Raw genomic sequence first — 22,198 nt, 5'->3', positions numbered from 1 at the left:
AATTAAGGTTCAAGCATGCTATCCTGGACACACACCTCAGCTATCTGGTCTGTCTGTACAGGACAGTGAGTTAGTTGTTAGTGGTTAGTAGTTAGCGAGAGAGAAGAGGGTGAAGTGGTTATATACTTAAACATCGAGTCGTTAAAACTTGCTCTGGGTAGGAGCTGGTACTGGACTGCGAACCCTGTACCTACCAGCCTCATGTCCGGTGGCTTAACCACGACACCACCAAGGCCGTTCATTCAGAATATTTATTTATTTATTTATTTATTTCAATTTATTTTTGTGCTTATATCCAATTAAGATTCAAGCACGCTGTCCTGGGCACACACCTCAGCTATCTGGGATGTCTGTCCAGGACAGTGGGTTAGTTGTTAATTGTTACACCTACCCATTGAGTCATTAAAACTCGCTCTGGGTGGGAGCCGGTACCGGGCTGCGAACCCTGTACCTATCAGCCTTATACCTGATGGCTTAACCATGACACCACCAAGGCCGTTCATCCAGAATAAACATGTTTAATAATGATGAAGAACAATAACTCTGGACAAAAATCTGAAAAACTTTTTAGGATGGGGTTACTCTGAACTTGTTAGAAAAGAACAAAGATAGGAACAGTTTTTAGACAGCACAGAACAAAATTATTTGAAGAAAAGATACAAATCTCTTTCATTCCCAAATCACCCTTTGGTTTGTTACATTTCAGGCATTGAATTTGGTGATCATTTCTTTTAGGATTCTAATGTATCAAACTATTATGTAACAGATATTCTGGGATTTCATCTCGTAATCTTACACTTCCGACCCAAAATTTGATCTTCACCATATGTATGGAATCCTAAATTTTCAGCCTGATTTTGTTTGTCTAAGAAATACATTGTCTGGCTTCAAATGTCTTAACAAGATTTGACAAATTGTTAATATATTCTAACATTTCATGCATAGCTAGTCTGATCAGAAAAAGAAAGTATGGTCAAGTTTTATACTATGACCCTCCATGTAATGTGGACTTGCATCATAAAGAAAAGGTTTGCTGCCATGCATCAATGTATGCTTGTGTGATAGCACCTTAATAGATGGTGATGACATCACAAGGCTGTCTTTTAATTTGTTATTCTCAAAGGTACGTGTTGTAAGTGGAATGCAAGAAGGTGTTTTATCAGATGTGTTTGCCTTGAATTACATACTTAAATTTGTTTATGAAAAAACATTTACATACAACAGAAATATGATAGAAAAAAAAAAAAAAAAAACATGCCAAATAATGACTAACAAACATTCTCAACTTTTGGAACTTGTTTGATATGATGCACTTCTTTTACAAATTCCTCCTAATATTGCTTCAGGATCATTATCCTCCAGAAGTAGAAGTGATTTTAGTTCAGAGATATCTTTCAAAACCAAACTGGCATTTAATACTTTGGAGGATTTTCCATATACACGTGGATGTTAAACCATTGATAATTCTTGGGGTAAACTTTTACGTTGTGAAATACTGTACATTAAGAAAAAATGCAAAGAACTGTTGATATTTAGATATTTAAATAAAGCAGCATACCATTTTTGGTTCAGTTTTATTGAATATAATGACTGTTTACAAACCGGACGGATATACAAACATAGAGATAGATAATGCTCATATTGTTTGAAAAGAAGAATTAGTCACAAGCCAAAATTGGTCTTTTAATCATTTTTGTACAGACAGAATGTTTGGCTTTAGTGTCTCCATGCTACCTTGCAATTACTGTAAGAATGCCAGATATAATATTAAGAAAAATAGCTAGAGCAAATATCATGTACAAGCTGAGTCCTGAGACACAATCATTTCCAAGAATACCTCAAAAGCATGCTTAAACTGAGAATTTTTTATTTGTACTTTTTATCAGTTCGTTTATGCAAATTCATGAATGCTATTTACTGACAGGGAGATGCCATAAATAATGTTCCCCAAGAGTCACATCCTTATTTGCAGTCTTCATGCCGTTACGTGGACAGGCGTTCCTTCTTCTTGCATGCTCTCTGTAGTTACATCTTTCATTTAGGATAAATATACAAACCAACCACAGAAAACAACAAGTCAATGCACGGTCTTCAACTCTGTGAAGAGTTTGGATCACACTGTAGTAAGCGCACTATCGATGGGTCACTTTTTGCGCCCTCAATAAATTCATCAATGGACAATTTCCCATCAAAGTTCTTGTCCATTTGTCTGAAGATCTTGTCTGTTCGTTTCTCTGGTGTCGACTCGTCTTCTGGCATCTTCATCACAGTACCCACCATCTTGTATATAGCCTGCAACAATAATATTTAAAAAAAAGATAAATTATACAAATCAGTTACGTTCATACTGTTTTAGAATTGCTGAAACATGGTCACTTTTAATCTTCTGTCCTATGTGGTATTAGTTTAGCAGTGTTTAACAAATATTTGTGTCTGGGGTCAATAAACTTCCTTTAAAAAACAAACAAACACACATATATATATATATATATATATTTGAGAAAGTCACTAGCTCTCACAGAAGTGCCCTATGTAATACAGGTGATAATTTTCACTAGCCCTCACAGAAAGTTTGGCCATAGTGCACTATGTAATACAGGTGATAATTTTCACTAGCCCTCACAGAAACTTCGGCCATAGTGCCCTATGTAATACAGGTGACAATTTTCACTAGCCCAGACCAAACCCAGGGCACAATATTTCACGCGAACCGCCGTTCTGTTCGCGTGTCGGTTACGCAAAATTAAATTTACGCGAACCGCAAATCGGTTACGTCATGACCTGTAAACGTTCAGAAATTAAAACTGGCAAACTTCACGATTACAGGAAGTTTATTCATGCAGACATACTACTGGTATTCCGACAAATGTTTTAGACTAATTTTTAGATACTTGATGTGCAGCAAACCAGTAAACAACGATATATTGCAACAGTTGTAACTTGCGACCAGTCTAGTTTTAAAACAGTTTTAAAGAAATGTGCTCGGGCCGCTTGGGACGGCTAAATTTTCTGCTATTTTATCTCTAAAGGAATATATGTAGACATACTATTGGATTGGCTATAATTTTACATAAGTACCATCGATGAAGTGAAAGTAGCATAGCCACTGCAAATCGCAAAAAGGAATCCCTACAAATGAGTATTTATCTATATCAAAGGCGTACCGCCCATTACGCATGTGCGTAATTCAAAAACAAAATCCGGGAATAGGTCGAGGCTGTCTGTAATTGTTCTATAAAATAGACCTCTTAAAATTGACTCAAAAAAAAGATTTTCAAAAATGCATCTACAGGCGTCCTGAGTTTCAAAATTTTCACAGGGGGAGGCCCCCCGAATCCCCCCCCACTCGGGCACGCCTTTGGCGTGCGTAATTCTAAGATAATTTCTGGCTACGCCCCTGTATTTTGTTTCAGTACTGGGGCTAATATTCAGTTCTTTTATAATATTGTTAACTTTAGCAAGCATTAAAGACATTTTTAATTTTTTTTGGTAAAATGTTTTCTTTTGTATTTGTTTTAACTTTATGTTTCAGCTAAAAACTATGTATTTAAAATATAATTTCAACGTAATTTTGAGGTAACCGATCAGATAACCCATGGGTTACGCAAATATAATTCACGTAACCGAACAATTGGTTACCTAGGTAAAAACCACGTGAACTGACTTCCGGTTACCTCAGATTTCGAAATATTGTCCCCCGAATCCCCCCCCCGTTCGGGCACGCCTTTGGCGTGCGTAATTCTAAGATAATTTCTGGCTACGCCCCTGTATTTTGTTTAGTACTGCGGCTAATATTCAGTTCTTTTATAATATTGTTCACTTCAGCAAGCATTAAAGACATTTTTTTTTTTTTTTGGGTAAAATGTTTTCTTTTGTATTTGTTTTAACTTTATGTTTCAGCTAAAAACTATGTATTTAAAATAGAATTTCAACGTAATTTTGAGGTAACGATCAGATAACCCATGGGTTACGCAAATATAATTCACGTAACCGAACAATTGGTTACCTAGGTAAAAACCACGTGAACCGACTTCCGGTTACCTCAGATTTCGAAATATTGTCCCCTGAAACATTTACTAGCCAGGACAGAAGGCTAGTGAATCTGGCAAAGCCCGGGTTTCAATAATTTGTTATTGTTATTATTGCTTATTGTTTAAAGGAACAAGAAATGTTTCCCACTAGCATGTGCCTCTCCAACCATAATACTGACGACATCACACAGAATGCATAAGACCAAACACAATGGCTAGAACCATAATACTAACGACATCACACAGAAGACACAAGACCAAACACAATGGCTAGCTAGCTTGAACAACCAACAGTTAATATAAAATGGGAGTAAACATTCTACATTTATGAATCTTCTGGCTGAAATAAATGAAACGTAAAGAAATTTCAGAGCTCTTTACAACACGACCATCAACTGTAGGATAAATACAGGAAGTAGGCACCATGTCTTCTCCTTCCAGACATGCCCCCAGGAAGCCAGTCACTGAGAGAAAATGGAAAATAACTTGTGTCTAATTTTAACAGCTTGTGGACGGAATGATAGGGAGAACTGGAGTGCCGTTGTGTTAAACCACTGGTGTACGATTAAGACCACTGAAGGTTTATGTTTCTGTGATGTTATTGATTTTCATCCCGTATTCAAAGAAAAGGCTGCAAAAATTATTCTTATGGTCTTCCTGGCACAACTACATAACACAACTAGACTGGCGGAGCTATCAAATGCGGATTTGCTTCAAGCACTATTTCTAATCCCAAGTGGTCAACCTTCCTTAGATGGATCAATTTCTTTTATGGCCATGTGTGACATATATCCACCAGTACATGTAATTGGCAGACTCTTTATTGGAAACACTATTCGAGAAATTGTAACATGATGGAAACGTAAAGACAGTACCTACATCTTTATTGCATGGGTGGTGGGTTTGTTGAATGTGTCAATGCAAATAATGAATGGTGCAGTTGGTAACATTGCCTCCCTGCTCCCAAATGACCATTTACAGAACATCCTGAATCAATAGATGCAGCTGCCGTTTAAAGGGTGAATGTTTCCCAGTGGTATCCATGTGTTAATATAAAATGTTAAGCCGATCAGACGACTAGCTTTAAGACTAAATTAATTCTGTTTGACTCGTACTGAACATGTCCAATAAAACAATGTTTAAGACCATGTTAGATGGTTATGTAAAAATTGAAGTGCACATTAAAGACTCAGATTTTTAATTACTATACAGTGTTCGAGATTAAAAATTTGGGGCAGTATCCCAGTTGGATTCTAACATTTCAAAAACTGGTATCCCACCTGAGAATTTTGTATCCCACTCAAATGAAATTCATAAATAACATTGTAACAAACTTGGACAACACTGTTCTCGTTCTCAGTCTATTGCAATGCCACAATCGTGGAATTCGTGAAATTTGCAATCAAATGGAATCTATTTTTGAATAATACTAACATAAATTAATATTTAGCAGTAATTTATAAGTGATTCTGACATTATTAAGGATGTTTCCTCCTTTCAAATTTTATTTGAGATATTGATTCCACATCTGCAGAAAATTACCTGTATAAATTTTCTGCAGATGTGGAATCAATATCTCAAATAAAATTTGAAAGGAGGAAACATCCAACAAAAACAATAGCATTAGCATTAGACTGGGTATGAGTTGGGGGAGATATTGTTATGGCACAGCATTAGACTGGGTATGATTTGGGGGAGATATTGTTATGGCACAGCATTAGACTGCGTATGAGTTGGGGGAGATATTGTTATGGCACAGCATTAGACTGGGTATGAGTTGGGGGAGATATTGTTATGGCAAAGCATTAGACTGGGTACAAGCTTGAAAATATTGTTACTTAACTTCACCAGTGAATGACGACTTTCATTGCTTAGCGAAAAATAAAAACGCAGGATTAAAAAAAAAAAACACATTAATAGTATCCCACCGGGATACTGGGTTCTTGAAGTCTGGTATCCAAAATTAAATTCTGGTATCCCCGAGATATTGGGATACCGTTAATCTCGAACACTGCTATAGAACTGTAGTTTAGAATGTAGTGCAATAAACGTATGAAGACTGAGTCTATGGGTGTCAAGACACTATCAAAATGTACATGATTATAAATAAAGGTAAATTGTGAACCACTAGAAATGTACCGACTTAACACAAGAACATTTTTTATATGCAACAAATATCAGATATTAATATTATAATATAACAATGGTCATAAAATTTAAAGAATTAATAAAACTATTGTTTGAGGGACAATTCCTGATACAGTCAAACCTGTCTAAACTGGGTCTTGAACAAACCGGAATCCTGTCAAAATCGGCTAAGTTTTATGGTCCTGAATTTTTCAAATTGTAAAATGCGACCCTTTAAATACCAGATCCTGTCTAAGTGGGATAAATATTAGGTTTGGACAGGTTTCACTGAACTTTTGTTAATATCCAACTTTTCTTGTATACATTTGTGCTTTTTAACTAATATATATCAAAATCACAAGCAAAATGGTTGTAAACTGATCTTATAGGGCTCGAACTTAATTTTGTCACCCACAGCATTTATATTTTAAATTGTTATGGTAGAAAGAGCCCACCGATGCCAATTTTGAAAAAAGTTACTTTTGCAGCAAATAAATATGACTGAAAGGTTATTTTGTTGCATGTAGACATATTTCAGATATACAGATATTTAAATACTGGCAGATAATGTACACCAGATGTAATAATTTTGCTGTCATTGAGGAGTTTTACCAACGGCAATAATTTTTATCCAGCATCACAAAAATGTTGTCAGTGATGCTTTCCAACCCACAGCAAATTATATCTCAACAACGGCCGTTTGTACCATTTTATATGGTCCGACATATAGATCTGAATTATATATATATATATATATATGTCACAAGTGAGTGAGTGATTGATTGAAAACGAGTATACTGTGCTATTTCACAGTGTATAATTTTTGCAGCTGAAAACCATTATTTATTGTTTTACATATAGGCCTAAAAGCTCACGACACCTATGTGCGCATGCCATTTGCAGTAAAGCATGTACAAGTACTGGTCATTGAACGGTCAGTCAGTAATGACAAATTTATATTGCATTTCTCGAACATTGACACAGCTGCATTATATATGTTAATTATTTTGTAAAACCTGCCTTGATTAGCCAGTTTAATAATACACACATCCTCTTGTTTCTAACATTGAAATACAATACAAACTGATTGTCTATTGCAGAAAGGAAGGAAATATTTTATTTAACGATGCACTCAACACATTTTATTTACGGTTATATGGCATCAGACATATGGTTAAGGACCAAATAGATATTGAGAGAGGATACCCACTGTCACCACTTCATGGACCACTCTGTTTGATTAGCAGCAAGGGATCTTTTATATGCACCATCCCACAAACAGGATAGTACATACCACAGCCTTTGTTATACTAGTTGTGGAGCACTGGCTGGAATGAGAAATAGCCCAATGGGTCCACCGATGGCAATCGATTCCAAACCGACTGCACATCAAGCGAACGCTTTACCACTGGGCTACATCCCGCCCCTTCTATTGTAGAAACGTCAGAATAATATTCCATGTTTAAATCAAGATTAAGTATAATATGTTAAACTTTGATCTTGATCCGGATGCCAGTGTTGTATTTTTATAATAAAGCTAATAATAATTTTTAGTCAATGTAATTATATTATATATTGTACACAGAAAATCCCATTTAAATGGTAAGCCAATATCAGCTTCATTTTTTGTCACAAATTCACTATGACTAATCCATTGTGGAGATGTATGTACATGTACTGGTACAAGTAATAGTTTAAAAGCCATTCAATGAGTAATATAAAAATGACTGGACAGTCGACTGTCAGCCTAATACAGGTCTGCAGGGCTCGAACTTAGCAGTAGCCCACGATGTTTTGGCTACCAATTTCTCACTCAGGCTACCAAATGTCTAGACCTGGTAGTCTGCCAGACTACTAGATTTTTTTGGCACCTCCAGTTACTCTGCAATCAACAAGATGCTTAAACACCTCCCAAAAAAAACCTAAAACAATGTTTAAATAAAAATTTATTATTTTTCTCTTTTCTCTCCTTTTTTAAAAGTTTATTAAAATTATGGGCTACCAATTTTACTGAGGGCTACCAGATTTCATAAAATGGAAGCCTGGTTGGCTACCACTGAAAAAAGTTACGGTTAAGGCCTGGAAACTCTGTTTATACTAGATTGGATGATATCAAAGATGGGTAAGTGATCACCTAATACAGGTGGTTGGGTACTATTAGAATGAGTGTAGGTGCATCTATATGTCTGTGCTGGCTATAGGTATTGCAGAGTATGACAAATATTTTGATAAGTCACTAGCCACAGGGCTAGTGGGTTTGTGAAAACCACTAGCCCACCAAGATAAAGCACTAGCTCAAATTCTTGATCAATTATAACTTGATTTTTATCAAATTTTTGTAAGATTACACATTTACGAGTATAACAGTAAAATGAAACAAACACTTAAATTATGTTGTAACTTTCAGTTGTGTCGTGTTGTACATTTGGTCTTTTGTCCAGTGTGATCCATCGTTATTGTCCCGTTTTCGCTTTTGCCCACTCCCGGGGAAAAATAATTGATTAAACTCATGGTTGGTATCTAAAACCACTATCAAAATAATTAAATTTAAATGAGGGTACGACAGTGTGACACACGGTAATAGATGGTTGAGTGTATTTGGTAGTGGGTTATGCTTTTAGGGCCTACTATTCATGTCGCCAGGAACGGTACTGCCAATTGCTCAAATACAGGGCATTATCCCATGTCAGACCGATATCAAAAGAATAGAATGGCGACATCTAATCCGTTGTTAATTGATGAACAAAAAAGGTATTATCTTGTATCGGCAGCTGTGAGACATTATCCAAACGTAATACAGGGTTCATACACTTAAAGGAAGTCAAAATTCAAGGGTTTTTCAAGCACTTTCCAGGTCAACTTTACTAAAATTCCAGGACCTTACCGAGTTTCCACAGGTCGTTAAACACGCAACTGTCAACCATCTTTGTGCTCCCTGAACTTGCTAAATACCCAGCGGCAAAAAGTGACAAACTTTCTTTTCCAATATGGCGATGCTGTCGCTTGGATCTCGTGGCCGCGTGATCCTCGCATCGCAATATAAAAAACAACAATAAACATTCACACGTCAACTGAGCTGGTAAAGATCGATGGGCCGGACGATTGGCATTTGATTGTGCCGCAGAAATGAAACAAATAATTTAATTACATGTTAAATAAAGTAAATAAAGCCTCCGTTTTAGGTGTTTATATTTTATTTGACATCAAATTATCATTTTCAAGGGTTTTCCAGACCGCAAGATGATTTTCAAGGGTATTCAAGCACTGGAATACAAGAGTTTATTTTTAAGGGTTTTCAAGAGTTTTCCAGGCGCGTACGAACCCTGGTAATAGCCCAAGCCGAGTCATTGCATGTGCGGTTACCATTAAAGTAAATTGTTTTCCTGGTTGCCGATAACCATATGTAAGCGAAGTGTTAAATTAGAAAACAATAGGTAAATAAAACAAACACTGAAATTCAAAGCATGACTGGGGTTTACTTGACTGAGATTAACCTGTCGTCGCGATTGGTAATTTCCAAGTTAGCCTAAAACATAATTATGTGCGAGATTAACTACCACGTGACGTGTCCAACCAATCAAAACATGCATGTCATTAAACTTGATTTCCAGTGCCAGAAACTTGAAAGGGAAAAGTAAACAATGCATGCTGTAACCGTAACAATGTAGAGATAGCATGTTACTGCAGTTTGCAGACCTAGTTCAAGTGGATTATTATTATATACTGATGATGTTGTTGATATTATTCTATGACAATCAAATTTATTAAACGAAATTTAAGCCGAGAGAAAAACAAAAAAAACAAAAACAAAAACACAATCGAACGATAAGGAGAGGGGTTGGGAAACCACTAGCCCTGTGGGCTAGTGGTTTTGCGTTTCTCACTAACCCGAACTTAAAAACCACTAGCCACAGGCGTCGGGCTAGTGGATTTGTCGAACTCTGGGTATTGGTATAGAGAGGTCAAAACTGACAGAAATTCCTGCTGGACATTCCATCAAGTATGCTACAAATTCTACTGGACCGATTCAAAACCTGTCAGACCAAACATGATCATAAAGTATAAACACAAAATAATTGCCAGTCCAATGGTACAGCAGGGGAAAATATCTCTGACCTGTGGTGATGTCGACTGGCAAAAACTGTTCAAGACAGCAATATTTTAACCCCTGATATAATATTGCAGGCATTTAAATAAAAAAACTTCAGATACAATGATAGCTTTCAAGATCTTTTAGCATATTTTAAATTGGGCATAAAAGATAGCCTCCTGTCAAATATAACCACCAAAAATGTAGGCTTCTCCATGACTGGAATCGGACTATTGTTCAAATATAGCTTCAGATCTAATGGCGACTTCTTTTCTGGAAGATGTGAACACAGGTTTTCATTAAAGTTGTCAGCTGCCAAACTGTTTAAGTTTATTCAAACAAAACAGCAACTAACTTTCTGCGATACTGTTCTCATATATTGGACTATCTGTAACAAATATCAAAATCATCAATATCTATGTATAACCACTCCCCCCTGAATTCTGTGATTCCACAGACGTGGAAAAATGTGCAGAAAAATTGTTCGTCTGTGGAAAATCACTTTTCGTGCAAAACATGTGCAGAATTCATAATTTTAGGCCATGGAATTGGTCTTAATCAGCGCAAAATGTTCAATGTTTCTGAATTGTAACATTAAACATGGAATTTTAATACTAATTTCAATTTTTTATTTAAAGGCCTGCAATATTATATCAGGGGTTGAAATATTGCCGTCCTGAAATTAAATTTAATTTCAATACAATAATAAATAGAAGCATAAAGCATTTTTTTCTATTCTTTTAAATTATTACAGGCTGGACTGGTAACCGCCTCATAGTTACTAGTCTGTGTAACCTGCATTTGGAACAAGCCTTTAGTTTCCGCTATGGAATCGGAAATCCTCGCAAGATATCATATAGTGCAATGGATTGTGGCGAGATGTCCCAACCATTGTTAGGTGCATAGGTTACGGAAACCGATGAAGACGGGTTGTAATTACACTTTGACAGATTCCACAAATACGAAATAGGATTCAGCAATTCCATTCTATTTAATATAAAATAATTATATTAACATATAAGTATCGATTGTTGGAATCATGATGTTAAGCAAAGGTCTATATTTAAGTATTTAGTAATCAGAAATCACATTTAACAAAGAAACCATAAGCGTAAAAATAGGAGTTTTTTCCATATCGTTTCCGATATGCAAATGCCGTGACCAATTCAGCAGATGCTAAACGGAGTGTCTCTTTATATAATTTGATCTCAACAGGAAGACGAAGATCTTTAAATCCAGAGACAATCAGAGCTTTGGTTTTCCTGCACCACAATGAAAGACTCAAATACGACAAGTTTCTGGATGAACTTGTAGGCCTACAACCAGGGGACGTTGCACCATAACCAGTTACTCAGGTATTAAAACAGGATGAAAATAAATATGTAACATTTTGAGCATCTAGTTTTAATTTATAAGTGTTATTTTTTAGTTTTATATGTTGCAGAATTTGCCACAGAATTCATCAAATTCTAACACAGAATATGTCAAATTTTACCACAGAATTTTATAAATTTTATGCAGAATTCGGGGGGGGGGGGGGGGGGAGGGGGTGTATAACGAGCTATGTAAACCAGGTTTTATAAATTTGGTGATGTTCATTTTTACAGAAAACAGAATAACTGATAGGATGCTACCTTGAGGCACACCAACATCTTGCAAGTGAAAATAAGGTCAAGTGGCACCCACTTTCACTTTTAAAATTCTATCTTTTACAGTTCTATATCTTTTAAAAATTGCAAAATGAAATATGGAAGTCAACATCTTAAGCCCATGTCATAAAGGTCACATAAAATCCCATACTTCCATATAAAAAAAAAAAATTGACACTCTATTACATGTAAGCAGCAGGGTTGAAAATTAGTGGTATAGCCCATGGCGACCTTTATTGGCCAAGGGTGACTAAGAATTTTACAAAGGTAGTCAGTCAGGCGACCATCGATTTTAGGGTCTGGCAAGTATATGGCACCTAGTTGAAAAAGAAAAAACACTGAAACTGAATTGAATGTGACAAAACACACCATGTCTGTGTTGGCACGAATTACAGATCTGGCAGCAGAACATGCTCTATATTTTGATAGCACCAGGCTTTGGGCCGGGTCTTTCTAAAAATGGAGCACAAAATGTATTCAATACGTTCAATAATTGCAAGTATTTTTCAAATCTGGAAGTCGTCGGCTTTTTGGAATGGACTTGATACACCATAATTGTCTGTTAGAACCACTATTTGACAATAGACCTCTTTCACATTCCCATTGCGCATGTGCGCGAAGAGTACTGTCTGTTGCCGAAATGGATGGTATCAAGGCTATATACAAATTGGGGGGCATAATCGACAGTTGTCATGAGCATCGTGAGTAGCTTCGTGGGAGCTGTGAATCTCTAGCGACTAACATACATATTTCGAATAAGATGTTAAAATGGCTGCAAAAAAAGGTCAACTAAAGTTTACGTCGGAATGGTTTAAGACCAAAAGCAGTGAAACATTAACTTAGACGAAGTCTGTGGAGCCGCCTGTCAAGGGTATCAACGCAAAATTAAAAGATTCTTACAATAAAATTAACTTTAGTGTAATGTATTTGCTACTTTTAATAAATTAAGCGGATTTCCAGTGATGTTTAATTCTCCACATGTATCAGTATTTAAAATTTAATAAAATATGCCTTCCTTTCCCCCTAAAATCTCAACAAAACTCCTAACTCACATAGACCTTTATCACAGCTCTATTTTCCACTATCGTTTCATTAAAAAGACAGTGGTACAACTACTAATCAATGTTACATGTCTATCCACAAATTATTTATTTATGTATTTATTTATTTATTTACTTATTTATTTATCTTATTTTATTTATTATTTTATTTTATTTTCACTATCATTTATATCAGATACATACAATTTCACTTGAAATAATATCTGATATTTATGAAGTTTTAAAACATATATATGAGACGTCACACGTGAAAACCTACAACTTAGCATGGCACCAGAAACCGAGTAAACGCGGCTCAAAGTTTGACGTCACATGTAAATGTGGAAGTAAAAGTTGACATGCTATTTGCATTGTTTGTTTTGAAGTATTAAGAAGATGACATCTTCTTCTTTACATGAAGATCAGTTTGAAGTAACCATATATCTGTATACATGTACAATAGTGTTTGGTTACTATTTTGTATTTTGTACCTGAGAACATTGATCGAGATCGTCAGCGATACCATCAGTACTTTGATACACATTTACAAGCATAGGGAGAAGTCCTGTATATCGATATGGTATGCAAGTATCACACGTTTTTATAACGTACATGATTATACATAACATAAAGTTCAGCAACTTTTACAGAGTGGTAGACCCATGTAACCCGATACAATCCTAATTTGATATTTGGTTTAACTTATGAATAGTGTATATAACTTCAGGCCCGTAGACAGCATGATTAGCGGGGGGGGGGGGGGGGGGGGGGGGGTCGAAAACGGAACTCATCAAAACGCGAGCGCGGAGCCGTGGGGGGGGGGGGGGGTCCCCAGATTTATACACACACACACATATAAATATATATAACCCCTTGCCAAACAATGATATGATGCCAGTTACACTCGAAAATAATACACAAACTTTTGTTGCGAAATATACGTTAACAAGTTGCATTAAGTTGTGGTATGCATATAAAATGGCTTGGTCACAGAGCCATGACAAAAAAACTTTTGTTTTTAGTCGTACCTATGTATTTACAATAAATGATACATGGCATACTTCTCATACAAACAGGATAGCATACACAACGTCCTTTGATAGGTCATTGGTTGGGACGGGAAATAATCAAACGAGCCCACTGAGGAGGATCGAACCTTCAGCAAATGGAACCTCAGACAGACGTTCTTGCTACATTATCCTGGTCATTTGGAGACAAGGACTTTTATATATAAAATCCAATTTTCTTTTTCATTTGAGTGGAACTTTCAATCCTGCTTGGGGGATCATCTGATTCCCCCCCCCCCCCCCCCCCCCCCCCCGGCTATGGATCTGACATGGTACTTAATATGTTTGCTTCAAACATTCAAACAAAGTACCTTATGACTGCGCATAATAAACCCTCATGAGACCATCCTGAGTTTGTAGCTATATTATCAAGGTGTCGGCTAGTCTAATCTGTTATAAATAAAACTTAGATCTTTCTTAGGTCAAATAATCTTGCTTCGAATTTAAATAGCTGTTACATTTTCTGACCATTCTAAAGTCGGTAGCAACCAAGAAGTCGGAGGAGGGACTATAGCCCCACTTTTATAAACCTGGTTTAAAATATGACTTTTGCCCCCCCCCCCCACTAACTAGACTGTGTCCCTCCTCTACAGATTGTGGCCCCTCCCTCCCCAACTCCTGATATCGTTCCTAAGGGCTTGATTCTAATGTTTTATATACCATAGCTCAAATTTTATATGTACCATTTAAATTTATTCCAAATACCGAACAAAATTTAAATAACTTGGTAAAAAGAAATCCCGACATGAATCCTGAATGTATTTATCTGTATAATGCTTTATAAATATTTAATCATGTTAAATACAATAAATATCTGCACATATACACGCGTAAACACATTAATATTATTTCAGCCCATATCCGTATACGTATGAATCCGAACCGATGGTTTGTCGGGCGTTAACAACCAAATATTTTTTATTTCATGATAAGCAATAATTCACAAATGTCTCCAATAAGTCTTTTTTTAATTTTTGGGTTCCCTACTGATAGAATAATTAATCATGGAGATATTCACATTCCTATTGCGTGGCCTCCCATTGTCTATGCCCCCCAACTTGTCCACAGGCCTATTTTTGCGAGATCTCAAGTGAGTTTGTGGTTTGCGTCCTCCAGTTACCCCGCAACGGGCACATGCGCAGTGGAATTTGAAAGAGATCTATTGTTATTTAATGTTACGGTATAAAGGAATCATATTGAATTGGCTTACATTATTCTGGGGCGAAATATTAAAATCTGTCTTGTAACTTTTTAAAACAAACTAACATGAGCGCATAAGCGCATATAAAAATAGCAATAACACTTCTCATTACTATAGGGCTTAATCCAAAGGTCAGTTAATTGATTGTTGTTGTTAGTATTGTTTTACGTTTAGATCAGACCTAAAATGATACCAAGACTTACATGGTGATATAATCGTCCACATATTACTCTAATACACAATAAGTACGGTTTTTATGCTTTGTAATATAACTAAGTACATCGTATATTTTGGCCAAATGTGGGGGTTTTCCACAGATTTATTTTTCTTTCTATGTTTATTTTATTAGTAGCCTACTACTGTAGCATTTACAATATCCCAATTAAAGGTGCATGTGTGCATGCTTCGTCTATAAGAGGACAGCCAATCCTGAGGAAATCCTTTACTGAAGATTTTACCCCTTCTTGCATCGCCCAAAGAGGACTGCCACCCAGACTAGCTAGTGTCATATACTATAGCACGCGCAATTCTACATTTACTTCAGAAACAATACATGTAACAAGTCAAGCTGCATACCTTGGCTATTCTAGCATTTGGTCTGCACCCTTGTATTAAAAATGAAATTTAATGTGTGTAATTTAATGGTAATTTACAAAGAAACATTTTTATTTATACTTGAGTTGGTATGGGTTTAAAACTTACGAACATGTTTTTATATGAATTTTTAACTTTATTCATTATGAAGTTACATGCCAATTCATCGGTTTCCTTTTGAAACAATCAGACTATATCAGGGTTTCTGCCAGAGGGTAAAATGGGTATGGCACCATACCCAATTTTTTTACGGATTTTATTTTTTTAAGTTCACCTTTTGACAAAATTAATGACTCTTATCATTACTGTATGATTTTCTTAACCCTGACTCTAAACCTAACCCATTTCGTTTCTGGGGGAGATCCCCATACCACCTATTGCATTCAGCACACACATTGTAAATATTAAATTTCATAGTGCCATACCCAAACATTTCTTTCTAGCAGAAACACTGTATATACATGGTTATTATTCAACAAAGAACAATCTAGTTTTAATTTTAGATTTGAAGTTAAATTTCAATGTGATAATTAGAGGGCTAGTTGAATTTGAGAAGGGCCAGCAAGATTTTTCTTCAGCTGGTCCTGCTGGTGACCATGGATTTCATGTTAATTTTCAACCCTGGTAAGCAGTGACTGTCGTTTGTAAAATCTTCAGGAGCTAAAGTAAGCTCGCCTGAAATTTTTTTGCTAGTCACTGCTCTCTGTTAAAATGTAAATGTCACCAAACTGATAATAATATTCAACTATAAAATTAATATCTGTTCATGTTTCACTGTCATTTATATAGGCTCGTAGCCAGCATGTTTAGCGGTGGGGTGTGTGGGAAATTTCATGTAGACGGAACTCGTCAGAGCCATACACAGAGTGGGGGTGGAGTCCCCAGATTTTGTTTAATATATATATATTGCTAAACAATGTGATGTTGCCAGTTACACTTGAGAATAATACACTAACTTTTGTTGTGAAATATATGTTAACAAGTTGCATTAAGTTGTGGTATGCATGTAAAATGGCCTGGTCACAGAGCCACGATGAGAAACCATTTGTTTTCAGTCGTACCAATGTATTTATAATAAATTATACATGGCAAAAATTCTAACAAATTTAAGCCTACTGGAATGGTTATTGGATGGCAAACACACAGTTATATCGACACTTGGTCGCAGATGAAATCCACTGTCGCCATATGACAACTCTTTCCAAATAACAGCAAGGGATCTTTATGTTTAACAATACCGCTGTAACTGATTTGGAGAGTCCGACAGGTAACAAACCCAACTACGTTATCCCGGTCAGTTGGGGACATGGACTTTTATATGTAAAATCTTAATTATTTTTTCATTTGGCCAGAACTCTCAATCCTGATCCCCCCCCCCCCCCCCCCCCGACAATGGGCCTGTTTATAATTATACTAACCATCCTTACTTTTCATTTTAGTCCTATTAACAAGTTTACCACCAATAATCATCAAACAAATATTAATTTAATCACTGTCATTTTGAAGTTTTAACTGCTCATTAATAATTAATTACTAACCATTCTCACTGATTAACTTTATGACTATCACTAGATAACCACTACTGTCAAAACGTTAATTATTAATCACTGTTCTTTTGAAGTTTTCACTGACGTCAGGCATAAGAGTATGTGAAAAATTCGGCAAATGCTAATTTCCGCCCTCTGACAACACGCGAACATTTTTGAAGTAAAACTTATCAGGGGTGCAGAAATGGAAAATATGGGAAAATAAAATGTTCTAGTACGCAAGAATTTCTACTAGTCCACCAGCCTAGAAAATATACTTTTGTTTAGCAATATTTTAATATATATTGATATATTTAATAACAAAAACATTAAGGACACTTGTTAAGTTATCAACATCATGTGGCAAATGAACGAAATCAAACCCCAAACCTTGATTGACAAATCAATGTATATTGAAATATTCTGATCAAAACTATATTATTCACATTTCTTTCATACAGATTTACAAAATTTACATATCACTAACATACTTTCAACGTAAACAACTGATTTTTAGGAAATACTGACCTTTGACAGGCCCCGTTTTGGGGGAATTAGGCTAAATTGGAACAACTATCAAAATAGAACCATTTTTGTTGGCAAAAACGAAACTGATTTGGCTATAATGGCACTTCAATGTAATGGCGAGAATGATATATATTTTTCTTTTTTTTAAAGCTGTAACTGCATTTCATTTGATTGCATTTCACTGACTTGTGGGGCGGGACGTAGCCCAGTGGCAAAGCATTCGCTTGCTGCGCGGTCGGTCTGGGATCGATCCCCGTCGGTGGACCCATTGGGCTATTTCTCGTTCCAGCCAGTGTTCCACAACTGGTATAACAAAGGCTGTGGTATGTGCTATCCTGTCTGTGGGATGGTGCATATAAAAGATCCCTTGCTGCTAATCGAAAAGAGTAGCCCATGAAGTGGCGACAGCAGGTTTCATCTCTCAATATCTGTGTCTTCCTTAACCATATGTCTGACGCCATATAACCGTAAATAAAATGTATTGAGTGTGTCGTTAAATAAAATATGTCTTTTTTCTTTCACCGACTTGTAGCTAACTGCTAATACTTCTATCTCTGCTATATAAACATAAAAATAACATCTGTTTCCGAAATGTCATGCTTGCACAGTTCTGAACTCCGAAGTCGTCTATTGGCAATGCGGTGCATGTACGACATCCTTCTGAACCGTTTGTTTGAATGGTTTGGAATTATTGCATGACTGATGCGGAGATGCAGATTCAATTCAAAATAAATAAATAAATAAATAAATAAAATAATAATACAATCAATCAGAAAAAGACAGATCGCCCGTCGAACTGGTGGTTGCATTTTTTAACTCATCTGTCAGAACTTTTACTCGCATTTGGCGTGCGGGCAAGTACTTTCTGCACCCCTGTAAAACTGATAATTATATATAACAGGGATTTACTAGTAAGTAAACAAGTAAATAAACATAGCAATATCGTTTTATTTTGACACTGGTTACAATTAATTTGCGAGATTGCTACAAAAGCAACACACCTCACCCGCCCGTTCTGCAAATTCGTAATAATTCGGTAACACCTCAGCTGATTACAAATAGAAATAGGCTGAAGTGTTCCAAATGATCGGAATATTCCGATAGACAGTAAGTTAACAGTATAAAAATTTTACCTCGCAAATTTGTTAAGGGGAGCAGTTTTTTGCGTGCCAAAATATGATTTACGGACGCTATACAGGTGTGGGTGCGATTGCGTCCGTTAAACGGCAGTTACTGCATGTAAGTGTTGATTGTGGATGAATGCATCCTTGAAAAATTTTTTAATATTATCCACAATTCTATATCTACATCTAGATATGAATTGACATTGCACATTCCTAAGCAATTTGTAGATACCAGACAAGTCTTTGGCTGATCATTGGTGGAATCATGGGTCAGACAAATGATAAACCATATTAGTATTATTACGTACTGGCTTCTTTCTAGATGTATGTACACATAGATGTAGCAGCAGCCAATTTTGTATCTTTCTTGATCAAATATTGAAAGAAGCACTAGACAACAAATAGTCATAGTTTAAAAATGTGCCGAGTCGTCGTTAAATAAATAAATTTATTTTCTTTCCTTTGCAGAATACACATCGAAAGACAATCGATACATAAAGGTGACCTGGTTTCCCTGCTCGTGACAGGATGACAGAGTGTCCGCCTGAGCCCAGGGATGAAGGTTGGCATGACATGCATCATACGACACACCAATCCATGAAAACACAAATCTCCCAGCATTTCCATCCCGGATATATTTACATCTCAGCCCATTTAGTGCATTACAGAATTAAATAAAGCCAAATGGAGACCCAAATGTCAACAACAGTGTAATTAATCATTTGAAATGCTGCTGACAATTCCCCCACAGAAAAATTATCGGTATAATTTGCTTTTCAAGACTGTTTTAAGTAAAGTGGGCGGTGTAATTTTCCTCTTTCTCAGTGAATAAGTGTGCATGCTGAAGTGCTGTAAATTGAAGTAAATTCCTTGAAATGTCTTTCCACTATTTTTTGTGACATAGCCAAGTGTACATTAACCTACATGAATACAGTAACTTACTAACTAGGCCAGAAAAACAATGTTGATGTTTTACCTTAAAGGAAGAGAATAGCCCCTTCAAAACATACCAAATTCACCATCTGGAGTTTGAAATACAATGTATTATTATTGTTTACTTGGACGGGTTTAAAAAAGAGAACTTGTGTTAAACCTCAGCAAACAGTCAACACTAAATTATCTGGTATTCAGTTAGATGTACAGGTAGATTTGAAATCAACCCTTTTTTTATATACCATAATTATGATATGAGGTGGCCCCCTTCTAAAACTGCATAAATCAACAGTAGAATTAGTTCTGCCAGCAAGAGACTAAAATAAGAAAAGGGAAATTTATTTTATTGGAACTATACGTGTAAATTTGTCACCCGTATGCAGGGCTAGCTCTGGCACTCGCCAAATTCGTAAATTGCGAATTTTAAAAACAATTGGCAAATTTTATTTGAATTTGGCGAATAAATTTAATGTAATAAATGTTATTTTATTAGAAAATAACTGGGTTTTTGCCATTTTTAAAGTTTAAAATGTTGATTTGGCAAAATTTTCTGATAACCCAGAGCTAGCCCTGCTTATGCCACCAATTGTCTGCAAAAGTGGTATAATTCCTTGAGACACTGTTTCCCCACTGGTGTGATCAATTCACTGAAATCAACAGACTTAATAAGGATATCACAGAACAGAAACACTGCCAATAATTGTCTGAATATTTACCTGAACTTAACTTTTAACCTTTAGTTTTGTCTCAGGATGCACACTTAGTGTGATCTCAAGGCTCAATGTTTTTTATAGTGCTAAAATCAAAACACTTTAGGCGAATTTATGAAGCCTGTTTGGGGTTTTTTTTAATGCTGGTGTTTAAGCATTTACAGATGTATGTAGTTACACGTATGTAACATTGTAAGACATAAACAGGCTTTGTAAATTCAGCCCTTTAAGTCCAAGTTTTAAAAGTTTCACACAGGGATTGATTTTCACTCTGCTACATTGCGACCATCCATGAGTCTTATTAAAATTGGTCTTAATACTGGGTTGGTCTTAATATCAAATTTTCAGTATTAGTTAATGTTTCTTTCTTACGTTATCATGTATTTTAACCCCTCCCTAGTTGATGTCAATTATACTGTCTTGACGTAAAACCATACAATGCATGTAAGTAATAATGATGAATTGCCATGTATAGTGTCAAGCCCATTTCAGGTATTTGAGTCTGGACGTGTTATTTCTTTATTAGATTTGATTGGACATGGTTCATAAACTACTTATCCAATTTACAAAATTCAAAGCGCATATTGTTTCTTTTGAAGAACTGCATTGAATGACTTATGTTAGAATAACATTCAATCTATTTTTACATTTTGAGTAAACTCCCTATTATTACACAATAGATCTACACCAGTCTCAATAAACGACATTGTCTTGAAAAACTTGTAAAACATGTGACTTTGGAGTCATATGATAAATATGCAGCTAAATGATGCATCTGTTGACAAGTTCTAAGAAAAAAAGTATGGAATTTGCTTTCATGAAAATGTTGTTAATATTTGTAACTGCTATTATTTAACTGTTCTTTTTCAACATAACTACATGAATACATACATGTACAAGTTTAAAAATAAAAAGACTGAAAATATTCCCATCTTTAAAATATTGGTCTTTATAGTAGGATGGTTTTAGAAATAAGGTAGTCGTTAGGTGGGGTTTCAATGTACTTTTAATGTAGTCTTAAATTAATGGGTTCGATTTATAAAGCAGTACACGATTGTAAATCAAACTCTACAAGACAAACATTTCAAGATGAAGTTAAAAATAACTGTCAACTGATCAATTCTGAAGAGGCAATAAAATCATAAAGCATAATTTTGACAAGCCAGAGGACGGTTTGTGGACATAAAATCTCAAGACTTGACATTTACCATGTTAATGCCAGTTGAATGGTACTTCCAAAAAACATGTTTTGCAACGTCCCATTCACCTATAAATAACCTTGAACCATTCGTTATCACATAAAAATTCAGTAATATTTGACTTGCAAATGTCTAGTTGGGCTCAAACGTAACAGCGACACCACAGCTGCGATACGAATAGCCGTAGGTCTGGGACTTTATTGTTGGTAGTTTTTTGCCACTGGATAAAAATTATTGCCATTGATTGAGGTGATAATTGCGTGGTTTTAATTTTGTATTTATTTTTTGCAAATACTACTGATTTAAAATTGCTGTAAAGGCTCAAAATTGGCAAAGATTAAAGGTTGTCATTTAAATAATTGACTTACTAAAAGAGTAG

The 22,198-nt window shown here is 35.7% G+C and overlaps 1 protein-coding gene across 6 annotated transcripts in view; it reads right to left on the bottom strand.

The window, feature by feature from the left end:
* Positions 1-1,560: 1,560 nt before the first annotated feature.
* Positions 1,561-22,198, bottom strand: part of LOC121375234 (neurocalcin homolog) — a 97,938-nt gene continuing 77,300 nt past the window's right edge. For all 6 annotated transcript variants that reach the window (XM_041502561.1, XM_041502562.1, XM_041502558.1 and 3 more), the window contains exon 3: positions 1,561-2,292. In XM_041502561.1, coding sequence (XP_041358495.1) covers positions 2,092-2,292 — 201 coding nt within the window. In that variant the 3' untranslated portion in view covers positions 1,561-2,091. The remainder of the gene's footprint in view (positions 2,293-22,198) is intronic.

Source organism: Gigantopelta aegis, chromosome 6, assembly GCF_016097555.1.
Source record: "Gigantopelta aegis isolate Gae_Host chromosome 6, Gae_host_genome, whole genome shotgun sequence".
Taxonomy (NCBI): Eukaryota; Metazoa; Mollusca; class Gastropoda; order Neomphalida; family Peltospiridae; genus Gigantopelta; species Gigantopelta aegis.
This window is presented reverse-complemented; position numbering and strand designations above follow the sequence as displayed.